General features: G+C 39.3%; 4 protein-coding genes across 4 annotated transcripts; 3 read left to right on the forward strand and 1 right to left on the reverse strand.

Moving 5' to 3' along the window:
- Positions 1 to 2,923: 2,923 nt before the first annotated feature.
- LOC109985159 (olfactory receptor 6N2-like) lies at positions 2,924 to 3,862 on the reverse strand. The gene has a single exon (XM_020635440.2). It carries the CDS (start codon positions 3,851 to 3,853, stop codon positions 2,924 to 2,926), a length of 930 nt encoding a protein of 309 aa, XP_020491096.1. The 5' UTR covers positions 3,854 to 3,862.
- Positions 3,863 to 9,829: 5,967 nt separating this feature from the next.
- Positions 9,830 to 11,464, forward strand: LOC109985160 (olfactory receptor 4N2-like). The gene has a single exon (XM_020635442.2). It carries the CDS (start codon positions 9,830 to 9,832, stop codon positions 10,775 to 10,777), a length of 948 nt encoding a protein of 315 aa, XP_020491098.1. The 3' UTR covers positions 10,778 to 11,464.
- Positions 11,465 to 13,448: 1,984 nt separating this feature from the next.
- Positions 13,449 to 14,396, forward strand: LOC109985161 (olfactory receptor 4N2-like). Its single transcript, XM_020635443.1, has one exon. It carries the CDS (start codon positions 13,449 to 13,451, stop codon positions 14,394 to 14,396), a length of 948 nt encoding a protein of 315 aa, XP_020491099.1.
- A 6,615-nt stretch (positions 14,397 to 21,011) lies between these two features.
- Positions 21,012 to 21,938, forward strand: LOC109985190 (olfactory receptor 6N2-like). The gene has a single exon (XM_020635478.2). It carries the CDS (start codon positions 21,012 to 21,014, stop codon positions 21,936 to 21,938), a length of 927 nt encoding a protein of 308 aa, XP_020491134.1.
- Positions 21,939 to 25,623: the final 3,685 nt, after the last annotated feature.

Raw genomic sequence — 25,623 nt, forward strand, 5'->3', positions numbered from 1 at the left:
CTCTTCAAAAAACTAAACATTCTTTCAGTTTTTGATACCAATATACATCAGATATGTGTGTTTATATATAAATATATGTTCGTACCTTTTTCTTTACCATTATCATTTCAACATTTTTTTTAACTGAATTCCCAGATTCATTCATATTCTACCAGACAGATTGATCATCTTCATCTTCCTTTTTATGAAACCAAACACGGTCAGTTTTCCATCAGATATCGTGGGGTACAAATATGGAATTCCAAAAGACACGTTGTTAACTGCTCTTCGTCTACAGAGATTTTTAAAGGTCAAACTTTTGCATATATAAATTTTTTTTTTTTTCTCATCAACTCACTCATTTCACTCCCTTTTTAATAGATTAATGCCTGTTTCATTTAGCTGATAGAGGGTTAACATTTTCAGTCTTTCTATTGTATGTATTTATCTAAGTGTGTGTGTATGAATACGTGTATAGGTTACTGTATATGTGTTTATATTTAATTTTGTTTTGAAATTGTGTAATTCGATTTGTTTAGTTGATTTATTTGTCTCTTAAGAGGTGAGGTCCCTTGTATAAGCCTGTTGGCTTCTTGACCTCTCCTGACTCACCTTTTATGTTTTTGTTAATCCTATTTTGATGTATTCTTACACACAGCAGGAGCACGCACATAGATACAGGCTGAGCAGACGCACAATGGCTCACAGTTTGTCCTCCCTCCTGCATTTTGCCTTTTTTGTAGGCTTGAGTAATCAGTTGCCAGAGATGTGAATCAATGAAAAGTAATGTTTAGAGACATTTCTAGAACAAGCACAATGCATTTTGTGAAGATGGTCCGTCTTGGAAAGAGAAAAAGGGCGATTTCTGCAGGAAGGAAAGCAAACTTTAAGTAATTAATTACTTCGACATTAAACTACGACCGTTTCAAGTTTTATGGCAGCTCATGAAATCGTAAGGCGTGGGAAGGAGGATGTGAAATAAACAATAAAATGGGCTATCAGAAGATCGATACTTAGACCTCAAAAACAAAACTGAGAGCCAGTTCTGACTGAAGACAAAGTTGAACGCACAGATCTGGAGGCCGCTGCCTTTAACCCTGTTTGTTTAATAAGTGTTAAATATAGCCCTTTATGTGATGTTAACTATAAGCAAACTGTCAGATTGTCAATATCCCTGCTCCTTTCTGTTGATATTCACCGACGGATTTTTTTTTTCTTCACATCGCATGTCCTTGCGGTGTGACTATTGCGCATGCACAGATCGCGATGACGATGCTGAAACGATATATTGTGCAGCCCTAATTAGCAGCTTAGTCTTCTTTTTGTGTAATTAAATCAATCAAACTGATGATATCGTGTAGGGATGGGACGGTTCAAAACATAAATCCGGACGGTTCGGTTGCAGAGCCACGGTTCGGGGCAGTGGAATCAATGATGGTTAGCTAGCTTGGGATGAAAGTGGGTGTATATCGGGCCCTTCAGACAGGATGCAGTCGGCGTTGTGCTGTGTTCATGTGTTGGCCGGCGCCAGAGAGTATCTGCGCTGAGCTGAAGTTCTGGTGAGGACTGTTTTTAGTGAATTTAGGAATCTGACCAACCAATACAAATTAATTTTAAATTATTTTATTATTGATGCCCTAGTTTTTAAAATACCTTTTCATTGACCATGGCATCAGTTAACTGAATTCTAGAACCCGACCAAGTGATCAGCAAGCCGATATTGACTATTGGTAGCGGCTAATTTCATCACAGATATCGATTATGTGCCGATATTACCAGATTTATGCACCAGTCAAATAGCATTTAATTTGAGTGTTAGTGAATCACACTAGCATTTCTCTTTCTGGCTTTTAACAAACATTATCACTCCACAGAGAATGAAGCAGTGAAGCCCTTACATCCTTATATTGTGCAGCGTTTATTTCACCAAGTATCCCACATTGTAGAAAGTTTCCTATCTGCAGTAGCTAGGACATTGGGGAACTTCTTGCAGTTTGGGGGGCTAGCCTGGGGTGTCCTGGAAAGTTAAGAGTTTCCAAACAGGAAATCCTTCCAGAACTGAAAGCTTTAGGAACACATTTCACAGTCAACCACACTGTGACACAGGCTTTGTAAAATATCTGTATCTCCCCATGATTCATAATTTAATTTTAGAGCTTGAATATTTAATCTTTTGTCTGAGAAATTTGAAAGATGTGTTGGGAATCCAATTCTACAAGTATACATATTAGAGCTAGGTATTGTCCACACCCTCTCAATTCAATTTGATTTAAATTCTTTGGGTTATGATTCGATTCAATATCAATTTGATATTGATCAATATGCTTCGATATCGATTTAATAATACACATAGATGACAGGAATACCCAGACAACTCATCACAGTACCTTCTGATATTTGTTAAATAATGATGTGTGCGTCGTTTGTATAGCTTTAGAACAAACTGACTCAAAAATGTATTTTATCGTTGAATTATTCTTTAATAAACAAATAAAACATTAAAGTACAAAAGTGCACATTTGTGCCTGAGCTGAATTCAAAGCACCCAGAGTGCCCCCAGTGGAGAGGGGCGTCATTACAATGAAAAAATCGATCTCAGGATTTCCCTGAATCGACAATGAATTGGGAAAAATAAAAATTACAATGCATTGATGAATCGATATTTTTAACCAGCCCAAATAAATATTGGTTTGATTAAACTTCAACTGTATAATGATTTTCAATGATACAAACAATGTTGTTATAATTTTGCTGATTGAAGGTAGAAAAACATAAAACTTATGACAGTGGGATAAAAGATGACTTTTAAATATTTGTAAAATTCATCAGTCATTACATTCTATTGCTCATTGCTTTTTGTTTCTTAATCAAACCAAATAATGAAAATACACTCCAAAAGCTATACAAATAAAATATCTCAGTCATTATTCAGAGACATCCATGTTCACTTATTCAGAGAAACTAGAGTGAACAAAGTTTTGAGGTGTTTATTAATTTGTTTCATTTTGAGTCCATATATGAGCGGATTAAAGAGAGGATGGTACAAAACTATTTGTAAAGTCATAATCAGACTTGCAGTTTTTGGAATATCTGATTCAAGTCTCAGTATGATGATATTGTACGTGCACAACAAAGAAAAGTTGATCAAAACCAGCATGTGGGGTAAACAGGTCTGTGCAGCTTTTCTCCTGTCTGCCCTAGTATGTCTATGAGTTAGAATTAGTATCTTTGCATACGTGAAAACGATGAAGAGTATAGGAAAAAATACAATATTCAGCAAAGCAATCACACCATACACAGAAAGTAGTTTGGAGCTGACACAGTGAAGCTCGTAAATAGAATTGTTGCAAAAGATTCCTTTCAAAGTAAAGTTACAGATTGTTCTTTTAGAACTGAATGAAGTCAACCCAGCTATCTGACAAGCGGGCAAAAGCCAAGCCAAAACTAAGAAAACACTTACAGTTGACTTATTCATGATATTGGGATAATGGAAAGGTTTACATATAGACACATATCTGTCGTAGGCCATGGCTGACAACAGAAAGAACTCTGACCCACCTAAAGAATAAAACATGAAGAATTGAAAGTGGCACATTGAATGTGTTATGGTCTGTTTCTCAGATAAGAAGTCAACCAGCAGCTTTGGGTAGATCGCAGAGCTGAAGAGAACAGAGTTGATTAGTAAAGCTGCGATGAAAATGTACATCGGTTCATGTAAGTTTTGGTGAATCCCTATGAGGCATACAATAGTGGAATTACAGCAGATGATTAAAACATATACTATAAAAATAATCACAAAATAAAGGTATCTGTATTTCTCCACCTCTACATACCCACCCAGAGAAATATATGTCACATTCAGTTCTTTATCCATTAAGACAGACACAAATGAGATATAGAAGCCTGACTTGGATAAAACATGTGCCATACAATCTGTTGAATTATCTTAATGTTGCTTTTAAAATGTTGATGATGTCGAAGATGTTCATTACTTTAATTGCTGTTTTCAGAAAGTTGCCGGTTGGAGTGTGGGTAATGTTTTTATCAGACAACTTTAATCTCCCTGGATCTCATTAAAACTTTCTGCTGACATGTTGGAAAAGAGTCCTTGACCTCGTGTTTGTGTCTCTTGATTGGATGGTGTGTCTGTGTAACTCCTCTAACAGAAGACTCAGGATCAAATATTCTACGTATCAATAGCAAATGATCTCTAAATGAAGAGTTTCAGAATGTTAGAGTTTCAGTTGTTACTCAAATCTTGAGATAAAAAATACTGAGATCTCAGGAAAAACTAAAGTGCAAATAAAAATAAAAATCCTTTCAGTCAGACTCCATATGTGCTTCCTACCGCCCTTTGGAAGAGCACATTATCTGCAGATCAGCATCCAGATGAGACGACAGCACCCTCAAGCAGCAAAGACCTGGATGGCGGCTGCATCCTGGCGCTCTCTCGTCTCATGTGCTCTGGCGCCGGCAAGTGCGCTGGGTCAAGAAGCAGTTTTACGAACTTGCGCATTAATTAATATTTACAGTCTATGATTACGTCAAATCAAGTCAAGTCAACTTTATTTATATAGCACATTTATAACAGCTGAGGCGGACCAAAGTGCTGTACAGTAAATTAGGCAAAATACATTACATCCAAAACATCATAAAGACACGTAAAAACAAAAATTAACTAATTAAAACACAAAACTATAGTAAAAGTTCTAGTAGACACTGCTGCTGGGATAAAACACTCAACTAGAGATAAAAGCCAAGGAAATCCATTAATTCAAACATTACCACCGCACCAAAAGATGATAAGAGTGAAGTAGATGGAGTCACACGCCCGAGTTTTACAAGAAGCCCAAATGAATGAATGAAAAGATGTTCAAATGAGTCACGCAGAGGAGAGAGTTAGAGTGACGTTTGTTTATCAACAGCTGAACCGACGCTGCTGATTCAGCTGTGATTATATATAACTCATAAACCACATATACCCTCCTACGATCTGGCGTCCACATATGTGGACGTGGGTTGTCTAGACCACAATATTAAATTTTGCTCTACAAGGGCCTGGGTTCCACATACAAGGACTTTATACTGCCACTTAGTGGTGTCAGAAGAGTATAACACATTATACATTAGATTCAAGATGGCCGACAACACACCCCGAAGTTCAGATGGCAACTCCCGATCCAAACTTCGACCAGGTAAAAAATTCGAACAAATTTCATGGCTGATTCTTGTTCAGATATGTATAAAAGTGTTCAATGTTTGTTATGGAATGAAAATTTTACAAAAGTTAGTAACTGTAACGATTTACCATGCCGCTAAACATGATGTCCACGTATGTGGACAGAGGGACATAGTTTTGTAAGTTTTGTTGAAAATGTTTATATGTGATCATAAATGCTAGCAACAAAACATGAGAATGAAATAGTATTTTGGGATGATTTTGGTAGAAAACAATAGTTTACTACAGTACAAGCAGATGTAGCATGTTTTATAAATAAATCTACACCGATTTCTATTTGATTTTTCTCATGACATTTTTTTCCAGAGCGTTATTCTCTGTCAAGAGTAATGGAGTTATTGGGGTTAATTGGTGGAGACAACTCAGAGGTGGAAGATTTGTCAGACATCGATGATCCCGTAGGGGATGCTGAATATCAACCCCCACGACAGGAGCCAAGCACCAGTGAGGAGGACAATAGTGGATGTGAGGGCCCCATTCCTCAGCCCTCTCAGCCTATCAGGGGACGTAAACGTCTCGTGATGAAAATGAATGATATCGTTCAGATCGTGACAGATCACGCACTCCCAGACGTCGCTCTCAGACACAGCAGGATGAGGCCGATGTCTCAAACAATGTCCCTGAAGAGACAACACCAGGACCAAGCCATCAAGAACAGTCCAAGAAAGGGTGTGGGATGCGATGGAGGGCTTCTCCGCTCACACCAAATCAAGCCCAGTTTGAGCATGAGGAGGAAACTGTGCAGGACAGAGCGGGCTGGACCCCACTGGACTACATAGAACAGTATATTGATAAAGATTTGATGAAAATGATTGCAGATTGCTCTAATGCTACGTCACTGGCTAGAAGTGGGGACCCACTCATCAACACATCAACTGATGAAATTTATCATTTTTTTGGTGCCTGTATTTTGATGTCTTGCATACTATATCCTGCAATCAGGATGTACTGGTCCAAAGCCTTGAGATTCACTGAAATGTTCACGTGACAGATTCTTCAGGCTGAGGCGATCACTCAAAGTGCTCATTGAGGTTGATGTTCCAGAGAATCTGAGAGAGTGTGATAAATTCTGGAAGGTGAGGCCTTTTCTAAATCGCATTCTGAAAGGCTGCAAATCTCAGGCTCGACCAGAATGCGTTTCCATTGATGAGCAGATGATTCCTTTCACAGGAGCTTGTCCGTGTCGACAATATCTGCCAATGAAACCAAACCCAGTTGGCATGAAAAACTTTGTTTGCGCAACAGCAGATGGTATTGTGCTGGACTTTGACATTTATCAAGGTAGAGATGCACTCCTTGAGCAGGTTGAAGAAATATTGAGATATTAAAATTAACAGTTTAGAACAGTTACAATGCAAAATGTTTAGAATGTTGCTTTGTTACAGACATACGTCTTCCTGCAACTGTTAGCAGCACTTCAAATGAGCCATATTGCTCAAAGGGGCACAATTGTTGTTTCTCATTTTGTTTTTGCATTCAGGAAAAATGCTGCTGTGTTCAGGCACCAAATAAAGAGTTGTGCATATCATTACTCAATTGTGACTTTATTGTGTTCTATCGAAATTTAAAACAAATGTCCTCATATGTGGACATCATTTTTCTCAGAAACTACATCATGTAAAAAGATAATTCTTTGTTTTTACACTCATCAGGTCCCAATCAGCCCAATCAGCAAAGAGAAATTAAAAATGCATGCCATGCAAGAGTTCGGGTCTTAGGAGGATACATATAGAATGGCGAAATTGCTTATTTTTTATTTAGTCTTGAATGTATAAGTACGACGGAGGACTAGGGCCACGTTACATTTTTTTTTTTTTTTTTTAATTTCGAGATTAAAGTCGTAAATTTACGAGTTTAATCTCGAAATTAAAAAAAAAAAAATATTTTTTTTAACATGGCCCTAATCCTCCGTCGTATATAAGCACCTAGTATGTTTGTAATATATCACATGTACACTACATATATTTTTATTTCCGGAGCTTTATATTGAAAATTAGAAGCTCGGGGGGCTCGGCTTCACGCACACAGACGACACAGACGAGAGCACACAGGAGAGAGTAGCCAGGCTGCAGCCTTACAGTCTAGGAGTCTCAGGGGGTACCGCTGGCCTGCAGGTGGTACCGCTGGCCTGCAGGTGGTGCATTCACGGAACTTGCGTAAATCTGTGATGCCTTCATGGAACATCTGTAAATATGAAACTACAGAAATAACCTGGGTTACATCTGCATCACATTTTCAGTCTTTAATGAAGTAGTCATGTTATTTAATCTTTGTATTACATCACAATAAAAAACAATTTAACTGGGGTGTTGGTAGCGTAGTGGTTTGTGCGCACACCCATTGAATGGAGGCTGTGGTCCTACGGGCGGGGAGCCCGAGTGCGGATCCGACCTTTGGCTCATTTCCTGCATGTTATACTCCAATCTCTCTGTTCATGATTTCTGACTCTATGCTCTATCCAGTATCCTATCTCTACAATAAATGCATTAATGCCCAAAAATAAATCTTGAAAAAAATTGACTGTCATAGTTTAGCTAGCAGGAATATGGGGATTAAGGACAGATATGTGTGCCTGTACTTCTTCTGGGTAAAGTCATGTGTTCAGTGTCAAAATGTTTTCAATCTGAATTACAGACGAGTCATTATTTGTGTTTTTTGACAGGTAGGAAACCAGACCACCCATTATACAGATAATCCAAAAGGCGAAGTACAGGGAAATGATTAAAACTTGAATTTAGTAAATTGGCCGACCATTTGGGCCCTTTGTCCACTTATGGCACTTTTTGTGCTGGCAACGCCATTGACCTCAGTTCGAGAGCGCGTCTCATCGGTGCGCATTGTTTCTGGCTTACAAACTGTAAACTTTCTGACATAAAGGTTTTCATACCTAAATGAAACTTCTAGGGCTAAAGAGTATAATGGTGCGTTCCAGTTGATCTCGTAAGTGGGAAATTCCCAGTTCCCAGTTGGAAATGTCAACTGGAACGCCCCCTGAAGTCATAATTACGACTCGGAAACTCGGAGTAAAAAAGGTAGCCCGAGTTCGCCCAATAGAGATGGCAGTGGGCCATAGTGACGAGGAGACGGATTATTATTACCAGAGTTACGGACCAGCAAGATTGCTACTTTCCGCAAACTCCCTGAGCTTCTGCAGCCAAGTGGAATCAATGGTTAACTAGTATTTTGGCCTGCTTATTAATGAAGTGTTAGCAAATAACAGTTTGAAATCATTAAAATTAGTGAAAATAAACACAGACAAATGTACCGACTGCAAAGTACAGGCATTAAAGTTTTGTGCGACTGAAAAAATACCACGATTACCTCTTGCAATTGCTGTTTTTATTCTTACTCTCTCAAATGCCTCATCTAAGCTCGCACAGCTCATTTCAAGTACTACAACCCCACAAACCTTCCCCCATCACCATCAGAAGCAGCACTATGGCTGCTGTTTAAACCTCACAAAACTTTTTCCTACAAAATAAAATACAGCCTTCTCCTAAAGTAAAGCTGCTCCATCGTCCCTTCTGGGCCTCCGTACATGTGTGTTGGGGACTGTGTCTGCAGAGACCCTGTCCTCTGACTGGATTTTACTGTTCTGGTTTGTTCTGGTTGACTCGGGATGTTTCTGGGCGGGAAGATGGTGTTCTTCCTCTGGCTAATGACAGCGCAGCAGGTGAGTTTAGCAGTGGATAGAATTCTGTAAATTGAGGCGATTTGTATGGACGAATATGACTGACCTGGACAGTGGCAAAGAAGAGAAAATGTAATCACAGAGTGAGGCGAAAACGATACGTGCATAAAATTCTTCCAAAACGAGGGTGAACCTTGTGTTGGATTTTACCCGAGGACGCGGAGTTGGCTTGCTCTCTGCTGGGAGGGCAGATGACAAACACCGGTTAGCTAGTTATAGCATGGGATAGATTGCGTACACACTACATCCTGGACTGAGTGTGTGTTTCTGGGGGCGATAAGCCCAGAAGGAAGGGCCCAGTCTAAATGTTTCGTTTACAAACCGCAACCAACATTTCTATTGACTCCACCTTAAGCTCATCCTGTGTACTGGATCAAGAGTTGTACCTGTCCAAAAAGTGCTCTTCTATTCCAGTAATATGGGAAAAATAATAATTGAGCTACAAAACTAGAATGGTAAAGACAGACATAACCAACGCTGAATAATATTGACCATATGTCAGGGATAAGGTGCTTCAGATATCACTTAACATAAGATACCAAACATGCAAGATCTTTTTAAGTGTCAATAAACATTGATCCCAGATGACTTCTTACTGACAGCCAGCAATTTCAGTTTGAAAGATTCCACAATGGGGAACATGCTTTTGAAAAAGGAATCAAAGAAACATTGTTTTGACTCCAGAGCGCCTCCTGAGTTCAAAGAAGTTCTTCACATGTTCGGATTAGATTTGATAGACAGTTTTATGAGATCCTGTGGGTGTCAAGAAATCTAATAAAAGACGTCAAACGAACTCCAACAGTTGAATTTGGAGATGGACACACACCAAGTGCAATCCACTTCAGGTACCTTTAAATGAATGAGAAACCTCCGTCACGGTTTAATGTTTGTGTATTTGTTAAAGCAATCTGTCTGCATTAATGGATGATAAGTTTAATGTTACTTACATTACGTTTAATGGGTATGTGGAAGTTCAAAATTACAGATATCTTTATTTCTTTATCATGATAACAGTATATTTTCTAATAATCTTTTATAATTCTACTATAGTGTACCTCATCTGGAAACATAAGAATCTGCATGAGCCCATGTACATTTTTATTGCAGCTTTGCTGATCAACTCTGTTATTCTCAGCAGCGCTGTGTATCCAAAATACTTGATTGACTTTTTATCAGACAGACAGATCATATCTTATTCAGCCTGTCTCTTTCAATTTTTTACATTTTACGCCATAGGCAGTTCAGAGTTTTTACTGTTGTCAGTCATGGCTTATGATAGATATGTGTCTATTTGCAATCCTCTGCAATATCCCTCGATAATGAGGAAAAACACGGTGTGTATTTTCTTGCTTTTAGCTTGGCTTGTGCCAGCTTGTCACATTGCTATCCCAGCCATACTGAGTGCTAAAAGTAAATTGTGCAGCTTTACCTTAAAAGCCATATTTTGTAACAACACGATTTACAGACTTCAATGTGTCAGTTCAAGAGTAATTACAATATATGGCGTGGTTACTTTAGTCGACCTTGCAGTTCTCCCTTTGCTCTTCATAATATTTACCTACGCCAAGATACTTTTTATAACCTATCGAAGTTGTAAAGAAGTGAAGAAGAAAGCTGCAGAAACCTGTTTACCCCATCTGTTAGTTTTAATTAGTTACTCCTGTCTGTGTGCGTATGATATCAGTATAGCACGAGTGGAGTCTAATTTTCCAAAAACTGCACGCTTCATCATGATGTTACAAACAGTTTTTTATAATCCTTTGTTAAACCCTCTCATATACGGGCTCAAAATGAAAGAGATTTCCAAACACCTCAAGAAGTTGTTTCTTCCAGCCAAAACACCTCTTTTTATGAATACTGATCACTAATGCACGGCTGTTTTTTCAGCCATGTTCTTGGAGAAATGTGACTTCTTTAAAGGTATTACATTATATATTTATTGATTTATTAGCTCTAACAATGTGCTAGAGAATAAATGAGCTAACGTTATTCAAAAAATATATTTATATTAAACAATATTAAGCTTTCATTACCTCCAGACTTTCTCTCTGTGTTTCACTCTTACAGTTGTGAATTCATTAAGAACCTGTGTTTCTTGTTAAACATTTACTCTTGGTATATTTATAAAGTTAGAAAAGGGTGAGTCATTAATGTAGGTGCAGGGTAATACAAACAGCAGAGAGAAGAAGAAACGCTCGCACAAAAAGCTTTTAATGAAAACGTTTCAACCAGAGGTCTTCATCAGGTAATAATTAATTTGGTAGAAACACCTGATAAATGATCACCTGAACTAGACCTCTGGTCAAAATGTTGTAATTCATAAAACCTTTTTGAGTGCGGGAATATTAATGAAGTCAAAAGTTTATATCGCAGATAAAGAATGATGTCAATCCGTGGGTTAATGTTTAAGACAAAGTTGAAATTGTGGCCTTGTATCAGTAATGTTTTTCTGTCTTATCGTAACATGTTTCTTAAAACATTTTCTTTTGTTTTTTCTGTTTTAATCGGCTCTTTCCCTAACCCCGCTCCACTAACCCCCCCCCCAAAGGATGATTCATTGGAAATCTTTTCTTTCCATGGGAGGACTTTGGAGCCTTGTGTTTGTAAGAACCAGAATAACACACACACATATATATATATATATATAAATTGTGATATGTGGTAAAATCTGGACTTTTTTTTTTTTTTTTTTAATTTCTTGAACTTTTTCGGCTACAGCCCTTGTGTTCCTGTGGTTTACATCCTCCCCCATCTCTTACTTTCCACAGAGTGGCCGGTTGGCCCTAGGTATGTGTCTCCCTGAACTTGCTCCTCTTTATCTGTACTTTTGCTCTACCCTGAAACTACATAGTGCACTTTAAAACACAAGTTTACAGCTTGACATGCGGGAAAGGAGCCACTGGTGGGGTTTGAAACCGTGCCGCCCGCTTGGAGGACTATAGTTGTCATTTGTTGTTTTTTTATTAGAAGAAAAAAACGATTAAAATCTTTCATCGAGTTAGGTGTGAAATAACTGGAGATTTTATTTGTAGGTCATATCTCCCAGCCCTGACTTGGATCTGAAAGGATAAACGTTTCTCACGTTTTGGCATCGGGTCTGGATTTTTGAGGTCAGATTTGGCCATTTGACTCGTCTGAGCTGACAGGGTTGTATGCAACAAAACCATTTTAAAGTCATAAGCAAACCAAAACAAAATAAACCAAGATGATATATTAATGCTGTCATTTCCTTATTATGTATGCATAGTGAAGATAACTTCCTGTATCTGTTCAAGGTCACCTCTGGAACTCTCTATCAAGGCTTCTCCTGTTTGTTGACTGTTTTCTTTCTTAATTAAAAAAATTAAAAGATGCAACAACTAGAGATGACGCATAATCATTGCACCCTCCGAGCAAAAGTAAACAACAAATCAGGAATGCCAGTCGATGTATATGGAGTCACATGGGCAGCATATTTCATCAATAACAGAGAAGTCACTAATAATAAGATTTGATTAACCATTACCCAAATAAGATATAGACAAGATACAGTATAGCTCTCATCTCAGAAAACTTTACTCATTGTTTCTATAACCAAATCCTCCATGCTTTTATTAAGGTCAGGTGTCTATACGAGACAGGACTTGCACAATAAAACAACAAAACCAAAATGGATATAAATTGTATGTATGCTATGAAAATCTCAATTACAGATAACTTTTCTGACGTTTGTCCATGAGTCAGTGCATCTACGCCAACCTGCTGCACTGAGAGAGAGAGAGTGCCCAATGTCAGAGTAATCTTTAATGACTGCTTTGCAAGTTATACAATTCTATAACAACAGAAATGTTTAAAATATTGTCATGTACCTTAAAATGTTATCAGTAGGTGTTATAAGACCAAACAGTTCTGGGGACTTTTTGAAGAAGGAAGGGCCCAGTTTAAACGTTTCGTTTACAAACTGCAACCAACATTTCTATTGACTCCACCTTAAGCTCATCCTGTGTACTGGATCAAGAGTTGTACCTGTCCAAAAAGTGCTCTTCTATTCCAGTAATATGGGAAAAATAATAATGGAGCTACAAAACTAGAATGGTAAAGACAGACATAACCAACGCTGAATAATATTGACCATATGTCAGGGATAAGGTGCTTCAGATATCACTTAACATAAGATACCAAACATGCAAGATCTTTTTAAGTGTCAATAAACATTGATCCCAGATGACTTCTTACTGACAGCCAGCAATTTCAGTTTGAAAGATTCCACAATGGGGAACATGCTTTTGAAAAAGGAATCAAAGAAACATTGTTTTGACTCCAGAGTGCCTCCTGAGTTCAAAGAAGTTCTTTACATGTTCGGATTAGATTTGATAGACAGTTTTATGAGATCCTGTGGGTGTCAAGAAATCTAATAAAAGACGTCAAACAAACTCCAACAGTTGAATTTGGAGATGGACACACACCAAGTGCAATCCACTTCAGGTACCTTTAAATGAATGAGAAACCTCCGTCACGGTTTAATGTTTGTGTATTTGTTAAAGCAATCTGTCTGCATTAATGGATGATAAGTTTAATGTTACGTACATTACGTTTAATGGGTATGTGGAAGTTCAAAATTACAGATATCTTTATTTCTTTATCATGATAACAGTATATTTTCTAATAATCTTTTATAATTCTACTATAGTGTACCTCATCTGGAAACATAAGAATCTGCATGAGCCCATGTACATTTTTATTGCAGCTTTGCTGATCAACTCTGTTATTCTCAGCAGCGCTGTGTATCCAAAATACTTGATTGACTTTTTATCAGACAGACAGATCATATCTTATTCAGCCTGTCTCTTTCAATTTTTTACATTTTACGCCATAAGCAGTTCAGAGTTTTCACTGTTGTCAGTCATGGCTTATGATAGATATGTGTCTATTTGCAATCCTCTGCAATATCCCTCGATAATGAGGAAAAACACGGTGTGCATTTTCTTGCTTTTAGCTTGGCTTGTGCCAGCTTGTCACATTGCTATCCCAGCCATACTGAGTGCTAAAAGTAAATTGTGCAGCTTTACCTTAAAAGCCATATTTTGTAACAACACGATTTACAGACTTCAATGTGTCAGTTCAAGAGTAATTACAATATATGGCGTGGTTGCTTTAGTCGACCTTGCAGTTCTCCCTTTGCTCTTCATAATATTTACCTACGCCAAGATACTTTTTATAACCTATCGAAGTTGTAAAGAAGTGAAGAAGAAAACTGCAGAAACCTGTTTACCCCATCTGTTAGTTTTAATTAGTTACTCCTGTCTGTGTGCGTATGATATCAGTATAGCACGAGTGGAGTCTAATTTTCCAAAAACTGCACGCTTCATCATGATGTTACAAACAGTTTTTTATTATCCTTTGTTAAACCCTCTCATATACGGGCTCAAAATGAAAGAGATTTCCAAACACCTCAAGAAGTTGTTTCTTCCAGCCAAAACACCTCTTTTTATGAATACTGATCACTAATGCACGGCTGTTTTTTCAGCCATGTTCTTGGAGAAATGTGACTTCTTTAAAGGTATTACATTATGTATTTATTGATTTATTAGCTCTAACAATGTGCTGGAGAATAAATGAGCTAACGTTATTCAAAAAATATATTTATATTAAACAATATTAAGCTTTCATTACCTCCAGACTTTCTCTCTGTGTTTCACTCTTACAGTTGTGAATTCATTAAGAACCTGTGTTTCTTGTTAAACATTTACTCTTGGTATATTTATAAAGTTAGAAAAGGGTGAGTCATTAATGTAGGTGCAGGGTAATACAAACAGCAGAGAGAAGAAGAAACGCTCGCACAAAAAGCTTTTAATGAAAACGTTTCAACCAGAGGTCTTCATCAGGTAATAATTAATTTGGTAGAAACACCTGATAAATGATCACCTGAACTAGACCTCTGGTCAAAATGTTGTAATTCATAAAACCTTTTTGAGTGCGGGAATATTAATGAAGTCAAAAGTTTATATCGCAGATAAAGAATGATGTCAATCCGTGGGTTAATGTTTAAGACAAAGTTGAAATTGTGGCCTTGTATCAGTAATGTTTTTCTGTCTTATCGTAACATGTTTCTTAAAACATTTTCTTTTGTTTTTTCTGTTTTAATCGGCTCTTTCCCTAACCCCGCTCCACTAACCCCCCCCCCCCCCCCCAAGGATGATTCATTGGAAATCTTTTCTTTCCATGGGAGGACTTTGGAGCCTTGTGTTTGTAAGAACCAGAATAACACACACATATATATATATATATATATATATATATATATATATATATATATATATATATATAAATTGTGATATGTGGTAAAATCTGGACTTTTTTTTTTTTTTTTTTAATTTTCTTGAACTTTTTCGGCTACAGCCCTTGTGTTCCTGTGGTTTACATCCTCCCCCATCTCTTACTTTCCAGAGTGGCCGGTTGGCCCTAGGTATGTGTCTCCCTGAACTTGCTCCTCTTTATCTGTACTTTTGCTCTACCCTGAAACTACATAGTGCACTTTAAAACACAAGTTTACAGCTTGACATGCGGGAAAGGAGCCACTGGTGGGGTTTGAAACCGTGCCGCTCGCTTGGAGGACTATAGTTGTCATTTGTTGTTTTTTTATTAGAAGAAAAAAATCGATTAAAATCTTTAATCGAGTTAGGTGTGAAATAACTGGAGATTTTATTTGTAGGTCATATCTCCCAGCCCTGACTTGGATCTGAAAGGATAAACGTTTCTCACGTTTTGGCATCGGGTCTGGATTTTTGAGGTCAGATTTGGCCTTTTGACTCGTCTGAGCTGACAGGGTTGTATGCAACAAAACCATTTTAAAGTCATAAGCAAACCAAAACAAAATAAACCAAGATGATATATTAATGCTGTCATTTCCTTATTATGTATGCATAGTGAAGATAACTTCCTGTATCTGTTCAAGGTCACCTCTGGAACTCTCTATCAAGGCTTCTCCTGTTTGTTGACTGTTTTCTTTCTTAATTAAAAAAATTAAAAGATGCAACAACTAGAGATGACGCATAATCATTGCACCCTCCGAGCAAAAGTAAACAACAAATCAGGAATGCCAGTCGATGTATATGGAGTCACATGGGCAGCATATTTCATCAATAACAGAGAAGTCACTAATAATAAGATTTGATTAACCATTACCCAAATAAGATATAGACAAGATACAGTATAGCTCTCATCTCAGAAAACTTTACTCATTGTTTCTATAACCAAATCCTCCATGCTTTTATTAAGGTCAGGTGTCTATACGAGACAGGACTTGCACAATAAAACAACAAAACCAAAATGGATATAAATTGTATGTATGCTATGAAAATCTCAATTACAGATAACTTTTCTGACGTTTGTCCATGAGTCAGTGCATCTACGCCAACCTGCTGCACTGAGAGAGAGAGAGTGCCCAATGTCAGAGTAATCTTTAATGACTGCTTTGCAAGTTATACAATTCTATAACAACAGAAATGTTTAAAATATTGTCATGAGATGAGATGAGATGAGATGAGATTCAACTTTATTGTCATTACACATATACAAGTATAGAGTAACGAAATGAGGTTTGGCATCTCACCAGAAGTGCAAATAAGCAGAAAGTGCAAGAGTCTGTGCTATGTACAGTAATTACAAAATTTACAGATGTAGACTAAAAAAAGTGAATTATTAGGTATATCTGGATGGCTGGATTAATGGGATGCTATAAATATAAATAAATAAATGCTATAAATAAGTAATGCTACAAAATAAGTGTATTCTTAGGATTATAATATACAGATTAAGGTGCAGTGAGCATGCTATACTAATAATATACAGATTAAGATGCAGTGAGCATGCTATACTAGTTTACAGATAATATAAAGAATATGGACATAATATGAACATACTATAATACAATAATACAGATGGATGAGAAATGTGTGTGTGTGACCAGGAGGAGTGGTGGGGGGATGATGGGTGTGAGGTGATATGCAGGGGAAAGGGGGGGGGGGTCAGCAGGGGGCGGAGAGAGAGAGGGAGAGAGAGAGAGAGACAGAGTTCAGAGTTCGGGGGGTAGAGTTCAGTAGAGAAACAGCTCTGGGAAAAAAGCTGTTCCTCAGTCTGCTGGTTCTGGTCCGGAGGCTTCTGAAGCGCCTGCCGGAGGGCAGGAGGGTAAACAGTCTGTGGGCAGGGTGGGAGGAGTCTTTAAGGATGCCATGAGCTCGCCGCAGACAGCGTTTTCTTTGGACATCCTCAATGGCAGGAAGTGGACACCTTGTGATGCGCTGGGCGGTTTTTACCACCCGCTGTAGCGCCTTACGGTCTGTGACAGAGCAGTTTCCGTACCAGACTGAGACACTGCTGGTCAGGATGCTCTCGATCACACAGCGGTAGAAGTTCATCAGTACAGCTGAAGACAGGTGGTGTCTCTTCAGTGTCCTCAGGAAAAAGAGGCGTTGATGAGCCTTCTTAACCAGACTGGAGGTGTTAGTGGACCAGGAGAGGTCCTCTGTGATGTGGGTCCCCAGGAACTTGAAGCTGGAGACACGTTCAACAGCCATCCCGTTAATGTGAATGGGGTTGTGCATGCTTCCTCTTTCTTTCCTGAAGTCCACGATGATCTCCTTCGTCTTGCTGGTGTTGAGGAGCAGGTTGTTGTCAGCACACCAGGCGGCCAGATGCTGTACCTCCTCCCTGTAGGGCGTGTCATCGTTGTTGCTGATGAGGCCAATCACCGCCGTATCGTCCGCAAACTTGATGATGGTGTTGGATCCATGTACAGGTCTGCAGTCGTGGGTGAAGAGGGAGTAGAGGAATGGGCTCAGCACACAGCCCTGTGGTACGCCTGTGTTGAGTGTGATGGTGGTGGAGCAGGTGTGTCCTGACCTAACATACTGGGGTCTGTTGGTCAGAAAGTCCATTATCCAGTGACGGAGGGAGGTGTTGAAGCCCAGGTCTCCGAGTTTAGTGTTCAACTTGGAGGGGATGACAGAGTTGAATGCTGAGCTAAAATCAACAAACAGCATTCGTGCGTATGTGTTGTTATTGTCCAGATGTGTGAGCACAGAGTGCAGCGCAGTGGAGACTGCATCCTCTGTACTCCTATTGCTGCGGTAGGCAAACTGGTATGGGTCCAGTGTGGGTGGGAGGCAGTTTTTCAGGTGTGCTAGGACCAGTCGCTCAAAGCACTTCATTATGATGGGTGTGAGTGCCACAGGGCGGTAGTCATTCAGGCCTGTCGGGCTGGAGTGTTTCGGCACTGGGACAATGGAGGTGGCTTTGAAGCATGCTGGCACAGCTGCTTGGGCGAGGGACAGGTTGAAGATGTCCGTAAAAACCCCAGTGAGCTGCTCCGCACATGCTCTAAGCACGTCTGGACCAGCAGCCTTTCGAGCGTTGATCCGGCTCAGTGCAGCGTGGACGTCTGTGGAGGTGAGTGAGAGGGGCTGGTTGTCTGCAGGAGGTCTGTTCGTGGTCTGCGTCTCTCTGTTGTCTCTATCGAAACGAGCATAAAAGTGATTTAGCTCGTTCAGGAAGGAGACATCTGTGGTTATCGGGGTGGAGTCTCTGGGTTTATAGTCACTGATGGCCTGGATGCCCTGCCACATGCGTCTGGGGTCGGAGTTGGAGAAGTGTTCCTCTACCTTCAGCTTGTAGCAGTGCTTGGCCTTGATGATGCCCCTCCTCAGGTTTGCCCTGGATACGCTGTAGGCCATTGCATCATCTGATCTGAAGGCGGTGTTGCGGGCCTTCAGCAGGACACGCACCTCCTTGTTCATCCATGGCTTCTGATTTGGGTACGTGGTGATCTGCTTCCATGTTGTAACACTGTCGATGGTGGTATTGATATAATCCAGCACAGAAGAATTGTAGGTGTCAATGTCTGTGTGAGAGCCCAAGGTAGCCTGAGAAGCAAACATACTCCAGTCTGTGTGATGGAACTTGTCCTGAAGTACAGAGTCTGTCCCCGCTGGCCACACTTTAATCGTTGTTACTGATGGCTTCACACGTTGGATGAGTGGGGAGTACTTGGGGATGAGGAACAAAGAAAGATGGTCTGACTGTCCCAGGTGGGGGAGGGGGGTCGTGGTGTAGGCTCCTGCAATGTTTGTGTAAACATGGTCCAGAGTTTTGTTTCCTCTTGTATTGCAGGAAACATGATGGTGAAATTTAGGGAGCACTGTCTTTAAGTTTGAGTGATTAAAATCACCTGCAACTATAAATGCAGCCTCCGGGTGAGCAGTCTGTTGTTTACTGATAGCGGTGTAAAGTTCCTTCATAGCGGCTTTTACATCGGAATCAGGGGGGATGTAGGCTGCAGTTACAATAGTGGAGCTGAGCTCCCTTGGCTGATAGAAAGGTCTACATTTAACCATGAGAAACTCAATGTTAGCTGAGCAGTGTCTCCCAATAATGACAGAATCTGTACACCAAGCTTTGTTAATATAAATGCACAGCCCTCCTCCTCTGGTCTTACCGGAGTCCTCTGCTGTTCTGTCTGCTCGGTGTGTGTGGCGACCGGCTAGCTTGATAGCATCGTCCGGTACTCCGTTGTTTAGCCATGTTTCCGTGAAGATCATGACATTACAGTCCATAATTCTCTTGCTGTGGATGATGCGAAGTCGTAACTCTTCCATTTTGTTCACCAAAGACCGCACATTAGCGAGGAAAATGCTGGGTAACGGGAGACGGTGCGGTGTTAGCTTTAGCTTAGCTCTTATACCTCCGCGCTTCCCCCGCCTTTGTTTACGGTCTCGACGCCGCCTGCGAGCACTTCCACCCGGCCGGGTAGAGTGCGTAGCCTCGGGTGTTTTGGCGATCTCAGGGATGAGTCGAAGATTGTTGATTAGATCGTCAGGGAGGTGTATTCCAATATCCAAAAGTTCCTGTCGGGTGTAGGATGTTAAGGTGAGGCTGTTCCGTGCGAACAGACCCGAAATTAACAATAAAATTACTGCAAAATTGCAAATCTGAGAGAGACGCTGGGCCTCGCGATGCGCTCGCGCCGCCATCATTTTAAGGTCATGTACCTTAAAATGTTATCAGTATGTGTTATAAGACCAAACAGTTCCGGGGACTTTTTGAAGAGGAACTATCCACTAAGGAGTTCCCTGAGAACTACACAGCATGGGGACTTTTTGAAGAGGAACTATCCACTAAGGAGTTCCCTGAGAACTACACAGCATGGGGACTTTTTGAAGAGGAACTATCCACTAAGGAGTTCCCTGAGAACTACACAGCATGGGGACTTTTTTCAGTTGGCATTTGCACCGCCATGGTACCTACTCTGGAGCAGGAGCTAAAAAGGTTCCTGAAGTTCGAAAATGCCTAATAGATGGCTTTGACCCAGTCCCTATGCATACACCCACACACAGCCCCTATATTGGAAATTTCAGAGGAATTCTTTCAAAATGCTGCCACAAAATCAGAAATTTTGGCTTCAACAATCTGAAATAAAGCTTTGGAGGGACTGTTACAGAAAATCCTGACTTGCACCAACAATGCAGTGTGTTAAGAGTTGAGGTCAATGTTGAAGAAGTGTGTGTAAAGTTTAGTGTTTATTTTTATTACTGCAACCTTATTAGTCAGTCATTTCGAATAAATGTTTCTTAAGCAAAAACACGTCACCTTTTATGACCCACACTTTATCCCCTATTTCTGTTATTTCAATGTTGTTCAGGTTTTTTACCCAGTCTTGTTGAAAGGCTGACATGGGTTCAGGACTGACTTGCACCAAAAATGCAGCGTGTTAAGAGTTGAGGTCAATGTTGAAGGAGTGTGTGTAGGGAATGTAAAGAGACAACTTGCCCATGAGGGTAAATAAAAGTTCAACACATATGGGCTCCGCCCTTCAGAGCTAGAAGTTGTTCACATGGTTGCAGCTTTTCATGGAAGTTTTAATGGGATCCATGGAGGGTGACGAAATCTCATAAAAAATGTCTCACTCAAGCTTTCCTTTCTGTAGATTATCACACACCAGGTGGGGTTTAAGATCAGGTATCTGTTAATGAAACATAGATTCTAGGTCAATGCAATCTTAACAGTGAGACCTCTTGCCATGCAATCTTTTGTCTTATTCAGTGTTTTCGTTAACTTGTAACTTTTATCATGGATAAAGAATTGAATGTAACGTATATTACTCTAGGTGGTCATGTGGAAGTTAACAAATATAGATATCTTTACTTTTTGATCATGTTGACAGTATTTATTCTCATAATCTGCTTTAACTTCACCATTGTGTGCCTCATTTGGATACACAGAAACCTCCACGAGCCTATGTATGTTTTCATTGCTGCTTTGCTACTTAACTCTGCTCTTTTTAGTACTGCTATTTACCCGAAGTTGTGCATTGATTATTTATCTGAGAAACAGGTCATATCATATCCAGCCTGTCTCTTTCAGTTTTATCTTTTGTATTCCTTGAGTGGTTCAGAATTCTTGCTGTTAGCAGGCATGGCCTATGATAGATATGTGTCGATATGTAAACCTCTGCAATATCCCACCATCATGAGAAAGACCACCGTGAATATTTTCCTGGGTATAGCTTGGCTTGTGCCCGCTTGTCAGACTGCAGTCGCAGTATTATTGAGTGCTGACATGAAAATCTGCAATTTCACTTTAAATGGAATTTTTTGTAACAATTTAATTTATAGTCTCCACTGTGTGAGTTCAAAAACACTTTCTATATTTGGTATTTTTGCATTGCTGGATGTTGGCCTGTTCCCTATGCTGTTTATACTTTTTACATACACAAGGATACTCATGATATCCTATTGTAGTTGTAGAGCGGTCAGGAAGAAAGCTGCACAGACCTGCTTACCCCACCTGTTGGTGTTAATCAGCTTTTCCATTTTGTGTGCATATGACATCCTCATAGTTCGCCTGGGAGCTAATTTTTCACAAACTGTGCGTTTAATAATGACGTTACAAGCAGTACTGTACCATCCTCTCTTAAATCCAATCATCTATGGGTTAAAAATGAAAGAAATTTATAAACACCTGAAGAGGTTATTCTGTCAAGCTAAAGTCATCTAATATATTGAAAGTGATTTTACTGAGATCATTATGCCAGAGATGATAATGTTGTAACATTTCCTGTTATAATTTAAGTGTTTTTTTATCTCTGGAAGATATTACATGAAATTATTTCGATCCAATGCTATAAAATCCTCTGTGTATTTTCGAAACAGTAAAGAGTGTCTACCGTTTAACAATACAATGACTAACTGGTAAGCTTCAGTTATCGAAAATTATTTTTATTACGCAACCTTATTAGTCAGTCATTGTGAATAAATGTTTCTTATGCAAAAACACGTCACCTTTTATGACCCACACTTTATCCCCTATTTCTGTTATTTCAATGTTGTTCAGGCTTTTTACCTAGTCTTGTTGAAAGGCTGGCATGGGTTCAGGGCTTGCTTTAGGGGGCATTTTAATTTCACTGACACCACTAATGTTATTCACAGAATATTCTGACATTTTCAGCCACAGGGATTGTGAAGAAAGGCAGATTGTGTCTGACAACTATGGAAGCGATTAGTGATCAAAATTCAAATGATAAAGCTAATTTGAAAATTCAAATGCATTAACAGAAATGCTTTTTAGTTTTCAGAATATGAGTGTATTATTTGACTCAAAAATAAAATGATGATTAATTTATCTAATTTGAATTTTAGTTTTCAACTTCAAAAATGCACATTCTTTGACTGAATTAAAATGAGGAAGAAAATGGCATTTGTTTTATCATTTTTAAAAAATGACCCACTAAATCTGTATCATAATTCAAATGAAAAAGCTAATTTTGAAACGAAAATACAGTAACAGAAACACGTTTTAATTTTCAGAATCTAGGTGCATTATTTGACCTATATTTAAAATGAATATTCAGTCATCCAGTTTGCATTATACTTTTACTCTCTATGTATGCATATTGTATGACATCATTCAAATGAAAACGAAAAGGGCTTTGGCTTTTCCTTTTCAAACTTGCCGTGCTAAAAAGTGATCATAATTCAAACCAACTCGAAAACGAAATGACAAAGTGGACGGCGCAGGAAAATGACATCAGACTCCAGCTCCCAGGCAGGTGAACGTAATGTTTACAGTCTATGAGGCGAGCGGGCAGAACGCGCAGTACGATGGGTGGCGGGGAATGTGCATTTTTGAAGTTGAAAACTAAAATTCTAATTAGATAAATTAATCATCATTTTATTTTTGAGTCAAATAATACAATCATATTCTGAAAATTAAAAAGCATTTCTGTTAATTCATTTGAATTTTCAAATTAGCTTTATCATTTGAATTCTGATCACTAATCGCTTCCATAGACAACCAGCTAACTTCTGAAAGCTGTTGAACCACTGATGTTGCACTTCTTTTTTTATTTGCAGGTTTTAAAAGTCCACTTACTTTCCAAAATATTATCTTTATACCTACAGACATTCAGATTATTTCTTTAATATCGATCATTTTCTTTTCTTTTCTACGAAATAAATATTCCATTTGTGAACCTGGATGAATAGACTCAACCGTAAGATATGTTCAAACCTGTGCTGCCAAACAAAACAATGCCTGTATGCTGTTTGTGAACTTAGAAGTCTGTGAAAAACACCAAAACAGAATTTAACCAACCATAATAATAATAATAATACATTCGTTTTATATTGTATTTTTCTAAATACTCAAAGACGGTTTGACAAAAACAAAACAAGAACGACGAGGACAGTGCAACGAAGGAGTAATGAAAGGGGGGGGGGGGGGGGGTTGGTGGTGGTAGGCAGTGTTGAAGAGGTGAGTTTTTTTAGGGATTTCTTGAAGGAAATGAGTTTTGGGGAGTCTCTAATGTTTTTTGGGAGTGAGTTCCAGAGGGTGGGAGCAGCAATGGAGAAGGCCCTGTCCCCCCAGGACTGATATTTTGTCCTGCAGGGGGGGACAGGAGGTTTGCATCCGCGGACCTGAGTGTGCGGGTGAAGGAGCTCAGACAGGTAGGGGGAGCCAGGTTGTGAAGGGCTTTGTAGGTGAGGATGAGGAGTTTGAAGTTGATACGCTGGGGGATAGGGAGCCAGTGGAGGTTATGAAGGACGGGGGTGATTTGGTCTCTGGTGCGGGAGTGTGTGAGGAAGCGAGCAGCGGAGTTCTGGATGTATTGGAGATTCTTGAGTGAATTTGATGGTGATCCGTAGATGAGACTATTGCAGTAGTCTAGTCTGGAGGTGTTAGTAATAGGATACTTCTTGTTGCTTTTGTGTCACTATTGTTTTAGTTTTCTTGGATCCTCTGTGATGAGAAGCTGAAGGCCTGGATCTAGTTTAGTTTAGTTTGTAACTTGGGAAATGCAAATGAACTGATTTAGAGTGGCAAACAATTCCATCAACCAGGGAACCTTGTTAAGCAGCTACAGTCATACAATGTCAAGGTTGATTTAATTTGACAACTCTTAGCCCTTAATTAGCATCCCCAAGTCAAAGGACATTGCAAAGAAATCTACCACTTATTTTGGGGAGCCATCCAGGAGTACTAAAGGATCCTACTGTTGGATTGTGTGACCTCTGTCTCACACAGACTAACCTTACCTCTATGGCCATACTCTTAAAGTAAGCAGGGAACAACTTTATACATGTTCTGCATAGGTGAACTCAATCTTTCATAGAGCAGAGGTCCATGGAAGGGGCTGGAATGTCTCTAAAGCACCCTGGGAGACAAAAATCCCCTGTATTTTTCAGACACTCATAACTAAAGTAAAGGCTTAAATTTTGGCACTGCATTAATTGGCTGAGAACCTGATGTGATAGGATTGTAGTCTAACCTTGACATTACTGTTGTTCCTCATGACAAATTAGGTACTAGTGGAGTGATATTCTATAGAAAGTGTACTATGTACAAGACTATTATTAGGGTGGAAGTAACAGCACTGCTCAAAGGCAGCTCCTCACTGCAGATATTACAGAGAGTGCCCTTTCCCCCCTTAGAAAATCCTGGACTGTGACATATACAGTGTAATGTTATTTGTCCTCAAAATAATGATTTCCCCATCAGTAAATGTAACTCTACTAATGTTGTCCTGAGTTATGCCTGTTGAATTTGTCCTTTTTTGCCTACAAGCTTTCAACGGATGTGTACAAAGGCATTTTCTTTTTGGGCTAATATCTTATGAAGAGAACAAAATCCCAACCACTCTCTTATGAATGGGATGGCAGTATTCTGCATGCTCTACACTCTTTGCCCTGAAACCTGGTACCTCAACCTGTGCCCCTGCAGTCTTTACCTTGAAACCTGATCCATGAACCTGTATCCTCAACCCTTCACTCTTTAACCTCAATCCTGGTACCTGAATCTGAACCCCAAATCATGCACTCATGAAACCTGGAGTCACATACCTGTACCCTACAAATTCAAAATCGCTAATATAAATACCAATCCTGAAACTGTAGTGGCTGATTTATTTTGCAATGTTCTCTAACTTTCGGATGGTTCCTAAGTGAAGGAATTTACTGGTTTAGATAGAAAGACAAAATAGATGTGAGGGACAACAAGAAAGAGTAATTTGACAAGAAAAGGAGAAGGATTATGAAGGATTCAGGACTGAGAAGAATTAGGGTAATAGAGGTTAGAAGACAAGACAAAGCACAACAGACGGGTAAAGACTGGTTAGCCATCAGCTTGCTTCTTGGTCATTCCTCTACCATGGCAGGTTGGTTAAACTGCCTATCTTGCTGCCCAC

Source organism: Labrus bergylta, chromosome 13 (assembly GCF_963930695.1).
Source record: "Labrus bergylta chromosome 13, fLabBer1.1, whole genome shotgun sequence".
Taxonomy (NCBI): domain Eukaryota; kingdom Metazoa; phylum Chordata; class Actinopteri; order Labriformes; family Labridae; genus Labrus; species Labrus bergylta.